General features: G+C 41.0%; 2 protein-coding genes across 7 annotated transcripts in view; one reads left to right on the forward strand and one right to left on the reverse strand.

The window, feature by feature from the left end:
• Window positions 1-204: 204 nt before the first annotated feature.
• hpda (4-hydroxyphenylpyruvate dioxygenase a) lies at window positions 205-6,180 on the reverse strand. Its single transcript, XM_051400338.1, has 14 exons — window positions 6,051-6,180; window positions 5,830-5,856; window positions 5,541-5,603; window positions 4,803-4,907; window positions 4,645-4,687; window positions 4,459-4,541; window positions 2,678-2,767; window positions 2,481-2,587; window positions 2,274-2,351; window positions 1,879-2,041; window positions 1,667-1,738; window positions 1,428-1,550; window positions 1,224-1,340; window positions 205-531 (listed from the first exon to the last, which is right to left on the reverse strand). Exons 1-14 carry the CDS (start codon window positions 6,051-6,053, stop codon window positions 418-420), a joined length of 1,188 nt encoding a protein of 395 aa, XP_051256298.1. The 5' UTR covers window positions 6,054-6,180; the 3' UTR covers window positions 205-417.
• A 1,937-nt stretch (window positions 6,181-8,117) lies between these two features.
• Window positions 8,118-22,567, forward strand: part of mtmr4 (myotubularin related protein 4) — a 42,845-nt gene continuing 28,395 nt past the window's right edge. For 2 of the 6 annotated variants that reach the window (XM_051400896.1, XM_051400897.1), the window contains exon 1: window positions 20,185-20,367. In XM_051400896.1, coding sequence (XP_051256856.1) covers window positions 20,323-20,367 — 45 coding nt within the window. In that variant the 5' untranslated portion in view covers window positions 20,185-20,322. Of the gene's footprint in view, window positions 8,189-12,036; window positions 12,206-13,241; window positions 13,343-20,183; window positions 20,368-22,567 lie in introns of those variants that run through there. The other 4 variants (XM_051400899.1, XM_051400898.1, XM_051400895.1 and 1 more) reach the window with 4 other exon arrangements.

Here is a 22,567-nt window from a genome sequence, read left to right on the forward strand (position 1 = left end):
CTGGTGCAGTCTATTGGGCAGGCTAGCTACTTCCCCCCATGTCGTTGTGCTAAGCTAAGCTCATTTTCAGCTGGTGCTAGCTTTATATTTGGCACACAAACATGAGAGTGGTATCAGTCTTCTCACCTAACACTCCCAAAACGCCAAACTATTCCTTTAAAATGTGTAGTTTCCGGTTTCCCAAACACACATGACAAACCCGCGTGAACATGAGTTTCTTTATTTAGACATACAGCATACAATCTACAGACAACTTACAGCATATCTGACAGCACTTGCAGCTTGTCACATGAAGCTATTCAACACTCTGTACATGTGTTTGATGTGCTGTAGTTGTGGAGGGTGTTGTTGATTGCCTCTGAAATGTACAGCCATATATAACAGTTGAAGTGTGGTTTGGCAGTAGCAGGCAGAGGATCAGTAGAAGGCTTTGGCCTGCCCTTCGGGTGTCAGCACTTTGAGGTTGCCCCTGGCATCTTGGTCCTTCTCAATGGCCTCAAAGAGAGACTTGAAGTTTCCTGCCCCGAAGCCCTGGAGGGAGAACAAACACACACAGATGGCTAATTACCCCAAGATCTGCCTTCTTCCGTGTCATTTGTTATGGCTCTGGGGATCTTCTCTCAGACACCGTTCAGGGTGCTAAACACTTTGATGTCGGATCACGGCAGATAAATATTCTCACAGGGTTCAAACATCCACTCCACTCTGACAAGGAGCCGCACTCACCGGGGGCTCGCACATTAATCATGTAAATATTTTCATGGATAATCAAAAGATCAAGCGTTGGTGGTTGCTCTGACAGATTCTTTGCTGTGGTTGAGATTTAGTCTCTCACTTTCATGCATTGTATGCACATGTATAGACTCAGTGAAATGCCGGAGAGTGACAAGATGTGCCTGTTCTGACAAGACGAATGGGCGCTAGGTGTTAAAAACTGAAGTGCCACGGGGTGCAACCCAATCCAAAGATCCCCCTCGCTGTGAAGCCTTTTAATCTGTATCCGTGATAGATTTACTGAGCTTTTACAAGTGGGCTACTGTTATATTGCTCACACTGGGTGGGAGCTGTAAACAGGTGTTCATGTGGCTCTGCCTCGGCTTCTTAAAGGTGGTGAGGGTAAGAAACAGGACCACAGGCCTACAAATCCCATCACAAAGACATACTTGGCTAAAAGAGCTTACCAGTTACAGCAGATGTTTGTGTAACTGGTCTCAGGGACTTACAAAGTGGTTGTTCCGCTGAATGACCTCCAAGAAAAGGGTTGGTCTGTCCTGCACAGGTTTGGTGAAGATTTGAAGGAGGTAGCCCTTGTCATCATAGTCAACTAAGATTTTCAATTCCTTAAAAGGAAATACAGATGGTTTATATTTTAGAACATGAACAAAAAAATGATTTCAGGCTTTCCCGGAAATAACAAGTCTCCTTACCTGTAAACGGTTGAGGTTCTCCTTCACCTTGACCTTGGCGGTTTTGAGTTTCTCCCGCAGGCTATCGTAGTAGGTGTCAGGAGCTGAGAGGAACTCCATCCCTCGGGCGCGCAGGTTCACTATCTGGTTTTTAAACAAAAACAGAAAAAAAGCCAAATCCCAAACTTGCCTTTACGTGTAGATTTGTGGAGGCTGTGCAAAGGCGAAATTGTGACGTTTATGAAAAGTAGGAGACTCACAGCTTCAATGATGTTTGACGTGTTGAGGGCGATGTGCTGAACACCTGGCCCCCCGTTATAGTCCACATACTCCTGTGAAGAGGGGGATACAGGACATCAAATGCACTGAGGGAGGGCTGTAAACCACGAGCTATCACAAATTTGAATGTCACAATCCCCCCATTTGCTTAAAATGAGACTGTTGTAGTAATGAAATGAGCTGATAGTCACACCTGGATTTGTGATATCCTTTTCCCCGATGCCGGTTCATTGATGGGCATCTTGATGGTCTCATCATAGTTGGTCACCACTATGGACCTCAGTGCGCTGTACTGCGTGTGGATCTGCTTGTCGTCTATCGACCAGAACCGATGGAACATCAAACACTTCTGATACCTGGAATTTAGAGAACACAGAAAATGAGAGAAAATGTGATGACAAGCTAAATGAACAAGCCATACCTTAATTGTTTGAATACGCCACATTTTATAGAGGAGAAAAGGTGCAGAAAACATTTCACCCTACCAGACAGGCAAGGTTACCATTAGAGGCATGTTTACTTGTCCTTTTACCCTGTGTCCCTGCTGTGCCCCCCATGTGTGTACGTGCACCCAGACAGGAGTCTTACCAGTCTGAAACTGGCACCATTTCATCATCTGGCTGGTTTCCCACAACGTGATCGATGAAGTTCAAACCTACTGGGGGACTACAAAGAAAAGAAGAAAAAAAACTTCACATGGGTACTTTTCCATAAAAGTTTGGACATTTTTTTTTAGAATATGTTGCACACAAGTATGCATAAAAAAGTATTTTGGTTCAATTTTGAGATACTCACAGTTTGGCTAACAGAGGATCCCTGAACAGGGGCTCTTTGTAGCCCGGGAGGAAAAGGCCTTTGTAGGGACTGAGGTACTCAATGAGTGTGTGCGTTGTATCTCCATACTGGGGAAAAAATCATGAACATAACATTATTATTCATTTCCAGTTTCATGTGTGTATAAGGCTTTCAAATGTGCGTCCCTCTTTACGTACCGTTTGAACCACCGCATACTTGACCCTCCCGTGGCTGTCCTGCTCCACCGAGGGCTCCTTGACAATTACAGCTCCTCGTTCTTTAGCTGTCTGTCAGTGGAGTGGTGTTGGGATCAGTTGGGAAGCACAATAACAACAGTGTTTGTGTCTGAAGACGGCTCCTGGAAGCCCTCCAGTGGCTGAAGGGAGAATATCTTCCTATACATGCTGTGATATACTGCTTTATGTAACTTAGACAGTGATGCTACTGTTGACCTCAGATTAAAGTCAGTGGTGATTCTGTATCTTTGTAGCCACTCAACACTCAACAGAGAGAGTTTATCTAAACCTGCAGCCTGACCTTGACTGAGGTAAAGAGTTCAAATGAGTCACTGAACATCAAAGCTGCACTGTCGTGCCACCACAATGTTTGTCCCTATTTCAACACACACTGAGTGCAGCACACACATTTGACCCCCTCTGAGTGGATGTAGTGTGTAGTGATAATACATGTACATGTCAGGTGTATTACGTGAATTTGAGTTGAAACATTTGAGAGAAAAGTTGCAGCTTAAAGTTGAAAGTGAAGTGAGTGAAACTGAATTCAGTGCCGTGCACACTGCTTATAAACAGTGGTGGAGAACTCAAGTACTTTACTAAAGTACAAATTTGAAGTACTTGTACTTCACTTGACTATTTTCATTTTCTGCCACTGTATACGTCTACTCAACTACATCTCATATTGTACTGTTTACTCCACTACACTGATTCGGTCCGCCTACAGATAGTTTATAGAGTATTTGTAATACATGCTTTGTCTGTAGATGTTTAACAGACAATCTATAGAATATATGTACAATTCACAAACATACCCTAACCAAAATGTTGTATGTACCTCAACTCAACCAAAACTACTTTTAACTTATTAGTTGAACTGCATAATCTCAACTGATGAGCTGTTGATGTGTTATAAATACTACCTCTAGGCGGACTATCTAAATAAAGTGGAACCAACTTATTTGTTTGTCTGTAATTTTCAGATCAATAATATAAAATATGATCCATAATAAGACTTTATAAAGCCACAGTGGGGAAACTCACAAGCTACCCAGTTGTATATAAAGTCATATAAATAAGTCCCACCTTTACCAGCTGAAATGGTAAAGTGATGATAATTATAGTCCATTAATATAATGGATATTATTCTGAAATGGGCTATTCTGAGGCATAATGAATGCTTTTACCGTTGGTACTTAAAGGTCCAGTGTGTAGCATATGTATTGGCAGAAATGGAATATAATATTCATAGGTATGTTTTCATTAGTGTTTAATCACCTGAAAATAAGAATTGTTGTGTTTTTGTTACCTTAGAATGAGCTGTTTTTATCTACAGAGGAAGGGGGTGCTCTTCTGCTGATTCTGCCATGTTAAACCTCCATGTTTCTACAGTAGCTCAGAACGGACAAATCAATCACTGGCTCTAGAGAGAGCCTTTTTTGCTGCCACTGTAGTTTCTTCTACATACTTGGAAGGCTGAGCTGTATTCAAATGGTTGCAACTACACCACTAGATGCCACTAAATCCTACACACTGGTCCTTTAAAGTATGTGTTGATGCTCAAACTTTTACTGATAACAGTGTATTTCTACAATGTGCTATTTCCACCAGTGTAAATAAACAAACAGCTTTGCAAAGTAAGTGCAATTAAATTTCAGTTGATTCTTCCTGCAGGCCAGTTCACTACAACCTGTGACTAAATCAATCAGTGCATCACCGTTACACAATATGTATATCATTGTTACCTTGATTATGAAGTCACAGTCCTCCACTTGGAAAGCAATGTCTTTGACTCCATCTCCGTGCTTAACCAAGTGTTGTCCCATTTCTGAGGGAAGATAAAACCGTGTTGAAATGCAGACATATTTTATGTCATGCTCACAGCATCTCAACTTTAACATAATCTCAGGTTTTCTTATGGGGAAACTTGCCTTCATTTCCAGGATTTAGTGGAGATTCAAATGCAAATATGATCTATGAGGGGAGAGGAGGGGATGTGTTTGCTGAGAAGATCAGTGATCACTAGATATACTGCACATTAAAGCACATGAGTGTTTATTCAATCAGCACAGGATATTTAACTGCATACCTTATCCTGTCTGATGACATGAGACACCACCTCTCGGCTGCCAGTCTCCAAACCCTTGTAGGCCAAAGGCTCGAAGCCCATCTTATCACAGTAGAAGGAGGCTGCCTGCAAAGTGATCAGACTGTCTTTATTGGGAAATGTTTTGAGTGTGGATTGCTTAACAATCCTGGCTGTGTGTTGAACCCGAAGGATCTGAGGACGCTATGGAAGCAGGTTTTTTATATGGAAGTAGATCAGATCTATTTTCTACTTTCTAAATGTCGTTATCGATTAATGCCTTTCTCTATCAATGGATTAATCATTTATGTCAGAAAATTGTAAAAAATGCCCATTTATTTTGCCAGAACTGCAGTGAAGTACTACTGAAGTATTACTGAAGCAACTAACACTCCAAAACCCAAAGATATTACGTTTGTAGTTGTTATTGTTCTGAAATTAATACCAAATTGTTTTGGCTACAGATTAAACAGCTTGTGGTACTTTTAACTGTATGGAAAAGTTGTTATGTAATTACTACCTGTTTAAATACAGTAACTTATATTCACCCAGCAATAAAACATAAAGAAGTAGGTTGAAGACACTAAATCTTTAAATGCAATACATCTGGAAAAGTTCATCTTGATTTTAACATAAATGATTGAAATGAAATGAAAAGAATGAGATGTGAGTTTACTGGTGCTGAAATCATGAAAATGACACCGATGACTTTTGGTCGCGTGTGTGCGTTTGGACACTGACCTGTTTGGCATTGCCGACCCAGAAGGTGAGATGATGAAACCTGACAAACTTTCCTCTTGCAGGCTTAAAGGAAAAACAGAAGAATCACATAGGCTGATGGTAGGAGAAAATGATATATACTTGTTTTTTGGGTTTGTTTTAGAGGTACTAAACGATTACCTTACCTTAAGACTCAAATTTCATATTAGCTGATGTTGTAGAAAGATTAATTTATTCTTCCAACATTCAGCCACTCAGTTATCATTCAACCACACATCACAGACACATCAGAGGTATTTTTAAATCTTACCTTCTCCCCTTTATCTGTGTAGGTTGTCTAAAAGGAAAGAAAAGATATAGATCATTATAACTTAATCCTCAAGTGCTCAGAGCAACCTACAGTCAGTGGATCTCATATGGTTATTATCCACTGAAGACACAATTATCTCCTTAATTACTCAGCTGAGAAACTGTCTAATGTCCCACAACTGAGAGCACTTGCTCATCATAACTGACTCACATGTCTCTTACCATGATGTGACTGTAGATGGGCAGCAGTTCAGAGAAAAAAAAGATCTAAATCAGTGTCCAGCCCGTCGGTGTGCAGATAAGTACTGGCCTGATGGCCGACGGTGATTGGTCCTTTAGGATCTACACCCACCTGTCCGCCTCCTCGCTTCCTGCTGCACTGTAGCTAAAAAGTTCAACAACAGTGGCCCAAGTTTTGTCATCTCCCCTGAGTCCAGTGTCTAATCCGTCCTCAGAGCCTCAATCGTCATAGAAACATAGACACATTAACCTCAGTGTAAGGAAGATAATGAGATACTACACTCAGTCTAGTCTACAATGTTTTGCCTGAGATACTCAATATACCTCTCAGGTGAACATGCAATAGGCTCAGATGAAGAACCGTTTATCTGTAATACAGCAGACACTCATTAAAGCTTAAAACAAATGTTATGCATCCTGAATATGAAGAACTAAACTGGGAGCAAATTGAAATACAGTGCTAGTAGAGCTGAGGGTACAAACTGAGAGATAATCCTGTCCCACACCAGTCCCACTGAGAACACTTTCTGGTTTCTGTTATTTCTGCCACCAGAGGGCGAAATATTGCCTGATTTAAACTGCCATAATAGAAATCAGATCAGCAATAATGTTCTATAAGATCAGTAAACCCAGAAATGTCTACTGAACTGAATAATTTGTCATTGTATCAATATTCTTAAAGATTTTGTATATTTTTATTAACAGCATTTAATTTCCTTGTCATAAAGACTCACGCTGGCATCATCAGAGTAGCCTATCTGGCAAATGAAAAAGCCTGATAGTGAAAGCAAAAATGTACATATGCAGTGTTTTCTTTTAACTTTTAGACAGTCTTTGAGGTTAGGTCATGTTTTGCCTGGGGAAAAATATCATTGGACTGCAGTGAACACAGGGAGGCTGTTGACTGGTATCGGAGAGCATTTGAGGTCAGGTCCAGACTGTTACAGACAAGGCCAATGGACTAAAATAGTGTCTGGCTCCAGCTACAGTGCTCTAAACTGCGTGGGCATGTCAGATGTATGTATACTTATGACACTGTGTGAGGGGGCTCCAACAGAAAGACAATTGGATCATGCACTTTTTGCATATTTACATAAACACTGGGTGACTTTTTAGTTAAGTGACTAAAATAAAATTAAAAAATCCAAACAAGAAGAGATCAGGCTGAGAAAATAAAAATGCACACAACTGCTCCAATATAATGTCAACCTGTCTCAAACCCAAAGATATTCAATTTACAGTGATATAGAATTGAGGAAAGACTGCAAACAAATCACATTTGAGAAGCTGGAACTGGAGAATATTTAGTATTTTGGGTTGATGCATGACTTTTGACGAGTAATCAATTAATCAACTGATTATTATAGCTTTAGATATGACAATCAGTGAGGTCAGGCTGACCTTAAAACACATTTCACTGAATTAAATGTTGCTATGACCTTTAAAAGACTTCCCCTTTAATGCTTTGCTCTTTTTACTTTTGCTTCCCCTGCTGCTTATTATAATATATATATAACACTGTGTGTATAAGATAGCCTACATATTATAAATAATAAATAATATCAGAATCAGAATGACACATACAAGGAATTTGCCTTGGTATCTTGGTGCATAACAATTAATTGATAAATAATAGAATGAAAAACATAAATAAAACAAGAGAAAATAAAACAATATTACATGAAGAAATACAGTAAAAAGAAAAGAATAGAACATATGTACAAGAAGCTGTAATCATGGACAGCTATCGGTTTATCTCATCGTTTCAGTTTTGAACCTTTTGAAGAATGCAGCCCCGCTGGGCTATGACTAGTACAACAATGTGTTCTTGTGCGCACGTACCGCGCCGTGTATGTGTGGCTCCAGTTTGTGCCGCGCTGTGATTTTCTATTGGTGCGCTTTAGGAGTTTAATGGCATCTGATTGGCTCCTCTGTGGGTGTGTACGAGTCATTCGCTCGACTATTGTGAATCCCCATTGGCCGATACGAACCCTGTCGCGTCATTGGTCTAGAATGTTCAGTTTCCCCCGTGACTATTGGCTAACGCTGTTGTCATCACACAAGAATGCGGAAGTCGTGTAGTCTACTGAGTCACCGTTGTGTCAGCTGATTCTTTCTGAGTGAGTAACTCGGTTTATTTTTTAAAATTAAGTAACTTCTGAATAATGTATTGTGTGTGACATGTTCTCGCTCTGTCGGACTAGTGTTGGACGTGTGAACCTTGAGCCGTTTGGTCGTTTTCTGTTGGGAAATAAGCGAATTTTATACAGCAGCCTCTGGTAGTGTTGCTATCCGGCAGCTAGCAGGATGCTAACGAACGCAAACACAGCACACACACACACACACACACACACACACTTTCGGTTTGTCTAAACTAGTCGCCTCCTAGCTCAGTGCCAGTCTGTGGCGAGGCTGTCGTCCACTTTCACTTTCACCTTACATGTCTTTAAACTTTCTCCCTGTTCTCGTCATCGTTCACACCTGTTGTTGTTGTTGTTGTGTTGTCACGAGTCACACTGAGCACCTGTTATTCGCTCCTCTCTAGTGGAGCTCACAGTTTTACCGGTAATGCTGGAAATGTCTGGCTAACATTAGATCGATTGTTTGTTATGGTTAGAGGAAACCACCCTGGAATCTCCCACTGCGCTGCTAATGTATTTCTGTATGTAGTCATGAGGAAGAGAAACTGCCTTTTCAAATGTCACCCTAATGCTTCATACAATCACTGTCATTAACTCTGAGTTTGAAATACTTGAGAATTTCTCCTCGTTACATAACATCTCTGTTGCTTTCAGTTTGCACATAAATTAGCCTTCATTTTTCTGAACTCTCTTCTACATAGCTCAGTGAGTGGGTGTGCAATTTTACATCAAAATTTAAATGTCTGCAACTTGCTGACTATTCTCCTTATTAATCATTTGGTCTATAATGAGTCCCTGTTTTTATTAGTATTAGTATTATTATTATTTTATTATTTTTTTAACCACAAATATTTGGCATTGATGCTTGGCAAATAATGAGAAACTGATTGTGAAAATAATTGGTTCATTTTCCGTAGATTTGTTTCAGCATGCGTGTCTTTATCCATCTTGGTATTCACTCTAATCGCCACTGGATTGTTTGGTTATATCGTCACAGTAACACTTTTTAGGATTGAGAGATGACGTGAACACATTTAATGTGAGTGGGAGCTACTGGATTTACACATTGAATACAACTGCATGATATGAACTAAATGAGGAAAATAATGATCTTGTTTTCAATTGTGATTTTTCATGGCACCTGTTTATACACACTACCAGTTTATTAGTTGTGCCTAAAACAAATGCAGTGTGAAACAACAGCCATTCAGTAAACCCTGCCTTCATGAAGATTATGATGTTCAGAATAATGTGGTGTCAAATTGCGCTACATTATGTTGAGAGGTGTTTCTAATATTTTGTCCACTCCATTTTTATGGATAGTTGAAACATTAGTAGCTGATCATTGTTAAAAGCTTTGACTCTAGTTATGTGCTTCAGGCTTCATCCCTCCAGATCCATTTTAGAAATGTGCTCTGATGATAAGAGGATGGAACATACGCTTTGTCAAAACATCTACTGGATATCTCAGTCAGACCCTGTACTTATCAGGTCACTTAACAACCACGTGTGATATTTTCTGCTAAATCTGAGACTGATGTTTCTAAAGTGCTGATGGACATTAAGAATTAAGATCATTCGGTCTTAAAGCTTTTCGACTAATGCAGCAACTAGCGAATGTCTTCATCAGAGGACATTAATCGAGGATTTAGTGGCATCTAGTGGTGTAATTGCAGATCGCAACCCCCTTTGCTTCACCCTCCATGTGCAAAGGAGAAACAACACGGTAAAAACGCTAACGACGATTGGTTTGTCCAAGGCTCATTCTAAGGTAACAAAAACATAACAATTTCTATATTCAGGTAATTATACACTAATGAAAACATAGCTGAATATTACATTCCTATTCTGCCAATAGATCCTTGATGTTACAAACTGAACCTCCAATCTCTTCCCCAGACTGTCTCCTTTAAAGTCCACACTCAGTCTTACCTTCATTGCAGTCCTCACAGTCCACTTACCGCCTGCTCCTGAACTAGCTGCCATCACAGCCATCCTCAAAAACCCTAACATAACATTCATGTTGAAGCCCAGTTGTGTGGAATTTGAACAATTTGACTTTTGTGTTGACTTCAATACTTTTTTTGGACTGACCTAAATGTGTCAATAGACATTTAGGTACTGCAGTGAGTACTGAAAGTAACGCACACTGGCGCTGAATACTTGCTCAGATCTGCCTTCCTTTTTACTTATTCTTTGATCCTGATTGAATCAAATGTTTTCCAAAGGTAGACTGTATTTGATTTAGACAAAGTATTTGCAGGGCTTGTGTTAGGCAAAATGTAACATTTGAAATTATTGTGGAAACATGTTTGTATCCCTTTAAAGTAGCTTTCAAAGAGACTCAGGTATTGCATCATTAATACTCATGAGGAAGGTTTGGAAGGTACCTGGTAATAACAGTAACATTTCTCTCCTCACCTGAATAAGGACACGCCCTTCTGTATGTGGAACCTCGGCTTTGTTTTCTTGACACGCCACCAAATATCCATTGGAAATATGACAACACCCAAGCAGCAGCCTCTGGCGTGTTATTTACTTTCAAAAGCATTTCCTATAAACTGGTGTGTGATGAAGAAGGCTCAAATGCAATCAGTATATTTTAAACTACAATCAGTTTTCTTTCTGCTGGTTTTCCCAAAGCCTTTGCAAGAGCCGTATAATTACAGATGGGCTGTCGCAGTCAGCGCATCATTGTATATATTGTGTGCTAGTTTGCATAAAGTGATAACGGGAAGGAATGTTGGATGCTTTATTAGACACAGTGCTCTCTTGGATGAGTTTAATCTACTGAACTATATACTTGCTTTGACAGAAACAAATAGCAGTGCGTTTCAACTTGCTTACAAAACGCGATAACCAGAGCAGAAATAAATGTTTCCACATATTTCAAAATGATGGATGATTAATAATAAAGTGCTCTAATTGGGTGGCTAACATGCAGAATTGCATGTTGATATCTCTATTGATCTGTCCAGCTTTTGTTCCTTTTTGCCTCATTGTTTTGGTTTGATACACCACAAAGGTACTGTATGGCTGAGTTTCATCTCTCTCATCAGCCCTGTGTCCAGCAGAAGCAGGCAGACAGCTGTTTTCAGCCAGTAGGCTGTGTTACATCAACTGTACACTTGCTGCCCAGCACCAAAGTGCAAACAAAGTGAGCAACTAGCATGTGAAATTCTAGCTAAAGATTGAGGTATTTTTGTCCGCATTTGGTTGATTACAAATGAGAGCAAAAAGGAGAGTGAATATTGGACTTACATTCGTCAGGTGCCTAGAAACACAACAACAGGCAATTAAAGTAAAGTAAAGTAATAGGCAATTGATAGCTAACATGTAAGTAATCACAACCTTATAAGGCAATATGTCAGGTTGCTGTGAAGTTCTTCTTCCCCAAAGTGGCCAAATCACCAATGAATTCAGTTTTAAAAAGCTTGGTCTCTTTCTCACTGCTAAATTTGTGTATAACTTTGTTAATTAAAAGTTATTTTAATCAGACTTTTGTTAACTTCAACCTCATTACATTTACAGTACACATTCTTTTTGTATAGTTTTGTATAGTAGTCACCTTTGTATAGAAGTATACAATGTATAGATAAAGTATATCTGATATGTTGTCAACTCATTTAGCTTGAAGCGTGATATTGTATATGGAGCTGGTGATTTCTATATTTATGACTGATTAGCGATGTAAGCGGTCCCTTTTGATAAAATGAGTCATAAACGTAGGTGGGTGAAATGTAGAAAGTCCGTGCCCTGTAGTATGTCTTCTTTCACTATGAGAACCCTGGCACTTACAGAGTGGGAGGGAGAAAGAGTAAGCAAAAGAGGCAGAGAGAGAGAGGAAGGGAGGGAGGTATGTCATGCACTGGATTACAACCAGTATGTGTTTGGGAGACGGAGACTACTGCTACTTTGCAAGGCATTGAGCTGGAATTCAAACTTAAAAGCTCGACAAAAGTTTCATCAAAAGGTTTCATTCAGCACGTTGTACAGGTAAGAGAAGTCAACTTTGGCAATAGTATCTTGTGAGTTGAGAGTAGTAATTTTTTTTTCTTTTTGTGGAGCTGTGTGCAAAGGGGGGTGTGTCTGAAAGAAAAAAAAAACAAGTGTAGGGACACGACAGTGAGTTTCAGTGTTTCAACTTTTGTCCTTGTAGTTTAATTTATTCCTTAACACAAGGAAATGAACACTATGTCCATGTTTTGTCTAGCTGCCTTTTTGTGTTTTCTCTCTTTATAGCAAACTTACACTGAGCTTCCTGACTTGCATATGCACAGGAAGAGAAGGCAGTGCGGTGTCAGAGCGGTACTTTTCATGCAGTTAGTGTTCAGTTTGCAACTGCTCAGTGTCTTCATTTATTGTCAGAGTTTAAACTTGTTGCTCTATAGTGTGTGCAGCCACTGTAACAATGCACAGCACTGTTCAGATATCATGTGTTAGGAGTAATTTCATAGCCTCTCTGTCATGTTATTAGAGGTGCAGGATATCCACCTCAGTGTGCCAGCTGGAGCACCTTTGGGCATGTTGGGTGTGTAGGAGAGTTTGTCCACATCTGCTGACTACTTGTCCTGCACTTATCTGTTTGGCTGCTGATCTATAATCAGATGAGGAATGTTGAGTTTGCATTTCCTGTAAATCAGTTTCTCCCAACGGGTTCAGGTCAGGTGAACTGCTCCAAGGATTTCCAATGTAGTGTCATTTCAAGCATGCGCCTGCATGCCTGTCTGCAGCACTGCATGTGTGATGTGTGTGTGTGTGTGTGTTTACACTGACTCGACCCCATTTGTAGAGAGTGCTTCTTTTCCCAGGCAGCTAGTTTAACCATCACTCTGTGTACACCACGCTCTTCTGAGAGCTGATCTTCAACACTCAACTTCAACTTTATTTTTCATTCTACTTACTGTACTTTAGACCAAGGAAGGTTGGTTTCTGGAATCCAGCCCTTTTACGCAATCTCACACACTCCACATTCGCCCACACACACACACTCACACCCCATTCTGAAGGTAGTGTGTTTTTATGTTGGCAGGAGCCATTGCTGGCACAGCAGAGCCCAGTAGACGGGAGGAGAGGGAGGGACCTGAAGTGGAGCGCCCAGACCGACTGTCTACAGCACTGGCTGGCAGCATGGTGAGCCAATCACACTATTGGGGAGGGGGACCATTATGTTTATATATACTTGGCCGTAGATTTGCATTTGCTATTAAACTTTGTTCTGCTCTGAACTTCTTAGCTAAAATGGCAAGTTGGGACTTTTTCACTGTCATGCAGGAAATGGCATAATACACTTACAGGCCTAAACCAAGTGCAGGGTGTTGCAACATGTTTTACAACAGAATGCACTACTCAGACTTTTCTTCTTCAACTCACCACACTTTTTGGGCTGCACAGTTAATTCTATATGTATCCAATTTCCAATTCAGACTGTTTACATTTCCTTTATTTTTTTGTCATACAGAGGTTTCCATATATGATACTTTATAATATTGAGCTGAAATACAGAAACTTCAGTTCCACTTCAGTAATGAAGTAGTCTGTGCTCTTGTTTATTTAATGCATGTGTTATAATAATAATAATAATAATTATTATTAATAATAATAATAATAATAATAATAATAATAATAATAGTCACACATTGGCTATGCTTTTGGGTGGGGAATCTCATCAGTGATCATGTAGTTGTCACTGCAGTAGCAACTCCTAGTGGTTGTTCACGGTGCCTACACAGAGGAAAGGTGGAATATTTTCAAATATGCAAACAAATAGTGTAACAATTTAGTCATAGTCTGCAATAAAACGGGTTTATGGAACACCAATTTGAGTGACTGAGTTAGTGACTGAGTAGATCATCCTAATGCGGCATCTCTCCTAACACCAGTAGTAGTTTCCTCAGCAGGGTAACAACTTTATTGCATTGTTAGGTTCATTTAGGAACGTGCTGCTGCATCAGTAAAAGTTCTGTGTAGCAGGTAACAGATGTTACAAGTCTTTGATGTAGCTCCATGCCACGTGTCTCCTGTGCAACTCTGTGTAGACCCTATTAACCTACTGTTCACATGAAGAAGCTCATGGCAATATTGCAATTGATGGTACTGGTAGTTTAGCTCTGAGGCCAAACTTTGAGTAATTATGTTATAACATTATCATGAAAGTAATTGGTGTAAAAAGATGAAGACATAATTAAGCTGGTTCAAATTGCTATATGCAACAATGTTTGAATCTGTGTTTCTTTGGAAATGCTGAGACACTGTACGTGACACAAGCAGTGGTTTGTCTAATCATGCAAGGTGGTAATTATACTGAAGCATGCTGTAGCCAATACAACGTGCAAGATGCAAAACTATTTATAGGACACAACTCTACATTTCAAATGAGCCATGTAAGCTGTGTGTTTTTATTTTTATGTGTATATTCACAATGACTTGATCAATGTATCTGTATATGTATATGTAAATGCATATGTTTCTGCAATTTGAACATAGAAAGAAGAATATACGGTATGTTGTAATACACAATAACTATTTGACTCAGTAATTTTGGGGAAAACACCAGGAACTTAATGGCCTGCCCCTTTGATCTTTCTCAGTGAACGTACAGTAAATGTGCTTTAGCCAAGATAGACAGTGCTTTAAAAGAGGGGAAGCAGTGACCAGATGAGTGACAAATTCCTCTTGAAACTAATGGCTGCAGCTTTTATGGGACATAAATAGGAAGTGTAACAGGAGGATGTGTGTCCCGAGGTTCTGGTCAACTGGTTCCACAGAATGCCACAGTGGCCAGCTGCCCAGCTCTCAGCCTTTTTATGGGACACACAGACAAGCTCTGGGCTTAATTGATGGTGGGGTTGATAAACAAATAATGTACCCACCCAGGCACATAAAATGAGAATACAGACCTCAGCTAGTCCGGGGCTAGTCTTGTTGAACTTTAGTTTCATACCTTTTTTTTTTAAAAACATCTTTTCGCTCACCTCTCTTTGCTTAGTGTGTTTCACTTTGGGTGTGGTCAGAAGTGTCTCTGTTGCATGTGTAACACTCAATAGTGATGTCAGGTGTATCACAGCCTAGATTACTTTTCTTCTGCAGCAAGTGAAAAGTTCAATCCCTGAAGATTAGCATAACCTATATTTGAAGTTAAGGTACTCAGTGATTGATGCAGACATTTGTTGTATTTTTGCAACATGAAGTTGCAAGAGTGGCATACAGCTACATTAACTACATTTTGCTTTGTGGCCACAGCTAATAATATTTCTATCTATTCACAGTTGTTGTTGATCTAAGGGTTCTTTTCTTGGGTGGGTTTGTGAGACATTTGTTCCAGCAGTTTGTTCCACAGGTAACATGATCCTTTTAATCCTGTCTTGTGAAGCAGCGTTTAATTGCTTCCCAGCCTCCAGCTTTTTCGCTGAAACAAAACTGGAAGTATTGAGTTCATACTGCTGTCCACTCATGCTGCCGTATTGTTGGCAGGATAATGCAAGCATGGAAACGAGGACAATGGGGTTGTTTTACCCTGCCCTCAGTACCCACAATGCATTGTAATGCTACCTTGTAGGCGTTGTGCAGGAGTAGCAAGAGAAGTTTGTGTTTCTGTGTCACTGCCCCATATGATGTCACTTGCTTACATAATGATTAAGTCACCTGTATGTGTGTGGGTTTTTTTAACACACTGACTAGATACCAGCAGTGAGGGTTGGAGTTAAAGCCAGAGGGGTCAGTCCAGGTTGTTGTGCATAATTTGACTGTAGCTCCCCTTGAAGGGACTTTTGCTTCTAGCATTGTTTGACCCTGCTCTGGTTCCTGAAGTCTGGCTGTCACTGGTTTTCTGTTCCCCTTTCTCATTTCAATGGTAACTTTGTTGTTTTGTTTATTGCTGTATTTTTTTATCAGAGCCTGTTGACCAGAGCTACTACATGTTTGACATATTCTGATATACAGATTGGCGGCCAATCAAAAACAACTAATAAAAGGGTTACATGGGTAAGCACAAAGTGAGTATACTGGACAGCCTGCATTGTATTGCTTTTAATGCATCATAGGCTAAATCCTGCTTCAGTGTATACAGTCAAATTTGCCACAGCTAACTGTAACAAAACACTTCTTACATATAATGTAGATGTAAACACAGGTGGGTCAACCTGCTGATGCACCTCCTAGCGGTGCCATTTTGCCGTTGCAGGGTCGTCAGCTGGGTGCCACCCTTCACTGATGTTTTACTCTGTTCAATGCTGGACCATCTCCAGGTGATGGAGCAGCGGTAGGGACGTCTCCCTACGGCCCCCTGCTGCTGGCCCTAGGATCCGTGGTTTCCCCACACCATATCCTTTCTATAGAGCCAGAGCCAGAAGCTCCCTTTTTGGGCCTCTTCCGCCAGGTCTTTGACAGCCTCAGCTTGGAGCCTGTGATCCCAAGGGACTTCAGGAACAACTGGGTGGATGTTCCAGTGTAGCCTCTGCAAGAAATTTCCACTGGATAGGTGAATGCCCTCCATCCTGCTTGTGAGCACTCCTTCTCCCATGAACAGTCAGTTCAGCCATAATGACTGTCCTAGTAGAGGTGAACCAGAGTGTGATGTCTGGCTGTATGGAGGTTGTGATCTCTTGTGGTAACCTCAACTGGCGGTCGAGGTCAGCTCTCATGTTCCGCTCGCCTCTGGGTGACATTAGAGACCACTCCCTCGTGCTGCTGTTCTGAGCTTCACCCCCTTGCCTGACAAACTTGACTCGCCTGTGATGTTACCAGGCTGGCCCTGTTTGTTTCCAGCCTGCGTACCTCCAAGATTTTGGCCAGCCTCTGCAGAACCCGGTCATGGTGCCATGACCTACCGGCCCTGCGTCAACTCTGCCTTGCAGCCAGAAAGGATGTGCTGCAAGTTCGGGTTCTAGCAGTGTTTTGGACTGACAGGTTGGGTGAGGTTCAAACACAACACTTACATTCTCCTGTTTGTAGCCCAAGCTAATGGATTTCAATGGAAGCTTTAGGGTGGTTCTCTTAAACAGTGCAATGTTCGAAAGACGAGGAAGGCCCAGCCATTTACAGTAGTTTTTTACTTTTGAATCCATCTTCAGAGCTGTTGTTGAGATGTCACAATTAGCCATACTAGAATTCGTACCACCTGACCTTGAATTTTCCCTGCTTTGGTCAGTCTTGCAAGCAGGATTTTCTTGCCATCGATTTAGAAAGAGATGTTGTCATTCCTGACTTCTTTCTTGGTTGAGACTTTTCATCCAGTGCCTTTTTAGAAGCCTTTTCAGGAGTCTGGGGGTGTCTGCTGCTGTCTGAAGGGGGTGGTGATGCCATACATAAAGCTCTGTAAGGCCAGGAGTCACTGACCTGACTAAGGAGTAAGGGCTCCCAAGGAGAATATGATGCAGTCATCATTTTAATTAGTTGGTAAACACTTGTTGTAGATGGCAGAATACAGAATAGTTACAGGTTATGGCTTGTATGGTTTATGCAAAAATAGGTATATGCATGTATAGATACTTAAAATGCAAATGTTAAAATATTTTCTGGAGCTGGAATAGATTCTAGCTCCAGCCACTGTAGATACCTTCCTAATACTTCATGTCTTATTCATATCCTACTTCTATAGCTGTGTCAACATGTAGGCTGACACTCTGCATTGGTGACTGGCTGCCCTCCTTTCCCAAAATAAACCTGAGACACAAGAGGCCGAATCTGGTACTTACTTTTGCAGCTGGTTCGGATGGGGCTGGGCAGGCAGAGAGGGGAAATTTGAAGCTGGACTGTGGACCTACTCCACTAAATTAGGCTGCAGTATTCAGAAATTTCTAAAATGTGCATTCAGTCTTTTTTTCTGGATAACTTAAAATTTTTACACCTGAGCTTTACACTTTTGATGGCTCACTGTTATTCTGTCTAAACATATTTCATATTTGAATGGTATACCGGCTGAGGTTTTACTGAGAGTCTGAAAAAAGAATTAAATATTGGGATATGAGTAGTCTTAAGCACCGACTTCCAGTAAAGAAATAAACACTTCAATATGAGGTACTGAGCTATTTTTCACAAGACAGAGAAGCTGCCTTAGTTTATGTAGTGTACATTTTTCTGCCTCATACGATAGCTCAAGCAAGCATTTGCACATTACAGTTCAATGCTCTTATACCAGGAAGATTTTTTGTAACGCTGTAATGCATAATGCTTTATTTCACTTCTTCATTTCACTTGAGGGTAATAAAGGCAACTAGTCATAGGCTTACTATACCATGTGACATGAAAATGATTCTCAGTAAGGTTCTGCTTGATTTGTGGAAGTGCATTTTATAGCAGCAGATGCATGAGTCCATTTACTTGATGAGATGGAAATCATACAGCACAGTAGTGCAATCTACTAAGGCTCTCGGTTCAAATATATAGACATACTTAACATACAAGTGTAAAGATAATTCACGGTAGGCATATGAATATTATTTGTGAATTTGGATCTATAAAATCTTTTTTTTTTCATTGTTTTTATGTTCCAAAGCCAATTCTCTATAAATTAACCTAGAAATAAGTAATTATTTGCAATATATTGATGTTTGCTGTAATTTAGCACACGTGTTTGTGTGGGTGAATATATATATATATATATATATATATATATATATATATATATATATATATATATTATATATATAATATATATTCACACTGGACCCTATGATTTCTAATACTGAAGCAGCTCACCCCCTATGAAAATTCACATTTATTCAAATTGATGTTAAAATGCAGCTCTACCATGTCAAAATTACTGTAGAGCACCTCCCCCACTGAAATTAATCCTGTTTTAATAGTGCTGCGTTGTTCATCTAGCCTATGCTGCGTGTACTACGTTATACGTGTTACATAATGTGGGGTCATACAGCTGAAGGCGAGTGGCTGTCACGACTCTGCCAGGGAGGAGGTTGGGGTAAGAGGGGGGAAGGGCTTCGTGTCCCCCTCGTAGTATAGGAGACACTGTATACAATATATACATCCAGTGACCTCTGATTTTAAGCACATGAAAGGTGCTAGAGCAAAGTGCTGTTCACAGCAAAGATGTACTGTACTTGTGTTGGACAGTGCAACAGAGACCCTCAGAGAGGAAGAATATGTGTCTGTAGATTGCTGTGTCACTGGAGATCTCCGCATAGACTCCATCTCCCCAACACCCTCCCTCCTCTGCCACATATTTGCCTCCTGCACTCGATCAGTTGCTGCCAGTGCAACGTTTTTTTTGATGGGACGCTGTCTAATCACTGGATGGGGTGTCTGCGTGTATGAGTTTGCTTCAGGTTGGATTTTGTGTTCACCATAGCCTGTGCATACAGCTACTAGCATACAGTGTGAGTGCTTCGGAAAGAGCAACAGTATACTGCGGTTGATGTCAGACGGTGCATGCATGGCAGTCAGAGCATCTTAGAGATGCCGGCGGTACACTCTTGGCTTTACCGCCTTGCTGCTGAGGGAGAAGCATATTTATTAGGAGATGTCGGTGAAGGGTGAACAAGGAGGGAGTGGGGGAGGAGTAAGAGATGAGAGGGAGACGGGGAGAAATGTGAGCATGTGAATGTGAGAGAGGGAGGTAGATGCGCATGCAGAGGGTGGAGCTTAGCATCAGGCAGTTCCCTCTGTCTTCCTTTCTCTCCTGCTTTCTCTTCTCGCAGTTTCCCCTCCATCCATTCGCTTCCTTCGTTGGGAAGGTACATCTGCAGTCATTTCATCACTTTTGCTTTCTCGCCAGCTCTATCTCAGCTGATTGTCTGGACCGCTGTTCTTCTCTGTATCTTTATGGACTATCCTCCCTTTCTCAGCAGTGCAACAGGGGCTGTCTTCAGACACCAACGTGCTCTCTCTCCCCACTGTGGGAGTGGTGGGGGGGTGGGGTGGGTTCCTGAATGAGAGCCGGGACTGTCGTGTTGTCCCACAGCACCTCTTGAGAAGGGGAGAACGTGCAAAAGGTGGGGGGGGGAGAGGGACGGCAGGCAGAGGGGTTCGGAGTGGACGAGGGGTGGAGAGGCTCCGGCTGGGAGAAGAATGGTTATGCCGGCTCCTCGTGCACTGGTCGTGCTGCTGCTCTATAGGCTGCGTGTCATTCAGGCACAGCCCTGCCTCTCCTCGACATGAGCCTCGCAGGAAGGGTGTCCTGCTCCATGCTCAACTGCTTCGTAAGTTCACAGGCTTTTATTTGGGTGTTCGATTTTGTTTATGAGTCTGGTTTGTGATGGGTGTATATGAAAGCCCTCCCCTCACTTGCCTGCATGTGTGTGCCTGCCAGCCAATCGGTGGGGGGTGGGGGTGTTGGGCGACACACGTGAGCGCTGCGGTTATTAGTAAGTAACCAACACTGACTCCACATACAAATAATTGAATTACCTCAGTGTCTTGTTGGGCATGTGATGATGAGAAGCTACTTTATTACTCTCATCACTCACCTCTGTTGTATTGAGGGCTTTGAGCTGCCGGTATGTTGACTGGCGGGGAGGAGACAGAGGGCCTGTCAGGAGTAAGATGTGTAAAATGTGCTGCTGAGAGGGAACGCGTTGTGCAGTCACTGCTCCAGCCGTAGAGCAGTGAAGTGTATTCACTGCAGCAGTGGAGGAACTGCAATGGGGGTGTACAGGTGATATTTTGGAGGATATGATGGAGAATAGGTGTTTCTCTTAGTTTGATCTTGAGACAGAGTGGTTAAAAGGTTGACTGTTTAGGAACAACACAGGGTGGTCTTAGCCTCACGTCCCTGGCCTAAATTAACCTCTGACCTTTCAGTGATGCCTATTAATTGCGAACTGAGTCTCATTTTCAACACTAAGATCTGTCACATTCACCTGCCATATTATTGGTCCATTTAATATAACATTGGACTTAACAAACTTGGTAACTTTGTCTTATTCATATATTTGGATTTGCAGTTATTTTCAGATTTTTTTCTAAGACTGTGAAAACTATCTCAACCCCATAGTTTGAAATGAAAAAGTTTCTGAAAGCTATATAGTTTCAAACAGTCTACAGTTATTTAGTCTTCGGTGTCCTGCAACTGTCCCGAATTCTACTTTCAACTTTCCCATACTATGGATTTTTTTTTCAATTTTACATACTGAATATAATTTAAGAGCTTTGTTTCAGTGACTCTCATTGCTTCATTAACTCACTCTGGTCTGCCATGGAAGCTCTGCTAGTTGTTCCCTGCACTGATACCTGAATTAAAAAGATTAAATCACCCTAGGTCTATGGCCACGGTCAGTTGTCATTATTGTTTTAGTCATTTACTGGTTGAGTTACATTATTATTAACATTATTATTACTTAGCCAAAAAAATCTACACTGAGAGGGAGAAGAGCAAACAGACTATTTACATATTTACAAACTGTAGGAATACCTTAATCCAGAGATCCAGAGAGAGAGAGAGAGAGAGAGAGAGAGGGGGAATGTTCAAACATGCCCCAAATGCCACACCTACTGACTGCCTAAGTCCTTAATTATGAGCACTGTGGGAGACTGTACTTGGTCACAGCAGTACCTTGTGCTAAATGCTAAAATCAGAATGCTAACATGCTCACAGTGACAATGCTAACATGCTAATGTTTAGCTGATATAATGTTTACCGCGTTCGCCTACTTGGTTAGCATGTTAGCATGCTAACATTAGCACTAAATGCAAACTACACAACACACAGTTAAGTTAGGATGACGGGAACGTCATTAGTTTAGCAAGTTTTTGGTCATAAACCAAATTATAGCATGAATTACAATTTTGAACTGATGATGATATAAAAAGTACATTAAAAAAAGTATATAAAAAGTCAGATGATTGGGCGCCCGGTTAGCTCACTTGGTAGAGCTGGCGACCATGGACCGAGTCCTGCAGCGGCCTGGGGTTCAATTCCGACCTGTGGCCATTTGCTGCGTGACCCCTCTCTCTACCCCACCTTCCTGTCTATCTCCAGCTGTCGCTATCAATTAAAGGCAATAAAAGGCAAAAAAAAAACTTTTTTTAAAAAGTCAGATGATCACCAAAGTTATTACAAATATTACAGTGCATGTCCCAAGTATCACAGCAATCCATCCAGTGATTGTTGAGACATTTCACTCAAAACAGTAAATGTGAATGTCATGACAATGCTACAGTCAGGGGATCACCAAGACATTATACTACGTTCATCATGTGGCAACTATAAATGTCTATACAACATTTTGTGGCAATCCATTCAGTGATTAATTTATTCAGTGGATAAGTGACTTTGACTTGCTGGGGGTGGTTGATAAAACGTGGGGATCACCAGTCTTTAGGATTCATCCGCTTGGGAACCTTGAATGTCTATAAAAAATGTCATGGCTGTAAATCTAATGGAGATATTTCAGCCCGGAC

The sequence above is a fragment of the Dicentrarchus labrax genome, unplaced genomic scaffold (assembly GCF_905237075.1).
Source record: "Dicentrarchus labrax unplaced genomic scaffold, dlabrax2021, whole genome shotgun sequence".
In the NCBI taxonomy this organism is placed as follows: domain Eukaryota; kingdom Metazoa; phylum Chordata; class Actinopteri; family Moronidae; genus Dicentrarchus; species Dicentrarchus labrax.

What these genes read in the sequence shown, in the direction of transcription:
- hpda (XM_051400338.1), bottom strand. An exon ending in AGAACCTCAACCGTTTACAG is followed by an intron (nt 1,341 to 1,427) that starts GTAAGGAGACTT and finishes TTTCCTTTTAAG; the next exon opens with GAATTGAAAATCTTAGTTGA. An exon ending in TTCAGCGGAACAACCACTTT is followed by an intron (nt 532 to 1,223) that starts GTAAGTCCCTGA and finishes TTCTCCCTCCAG; the next exon opens with GGCTTCGGGGCAGGAAACTT.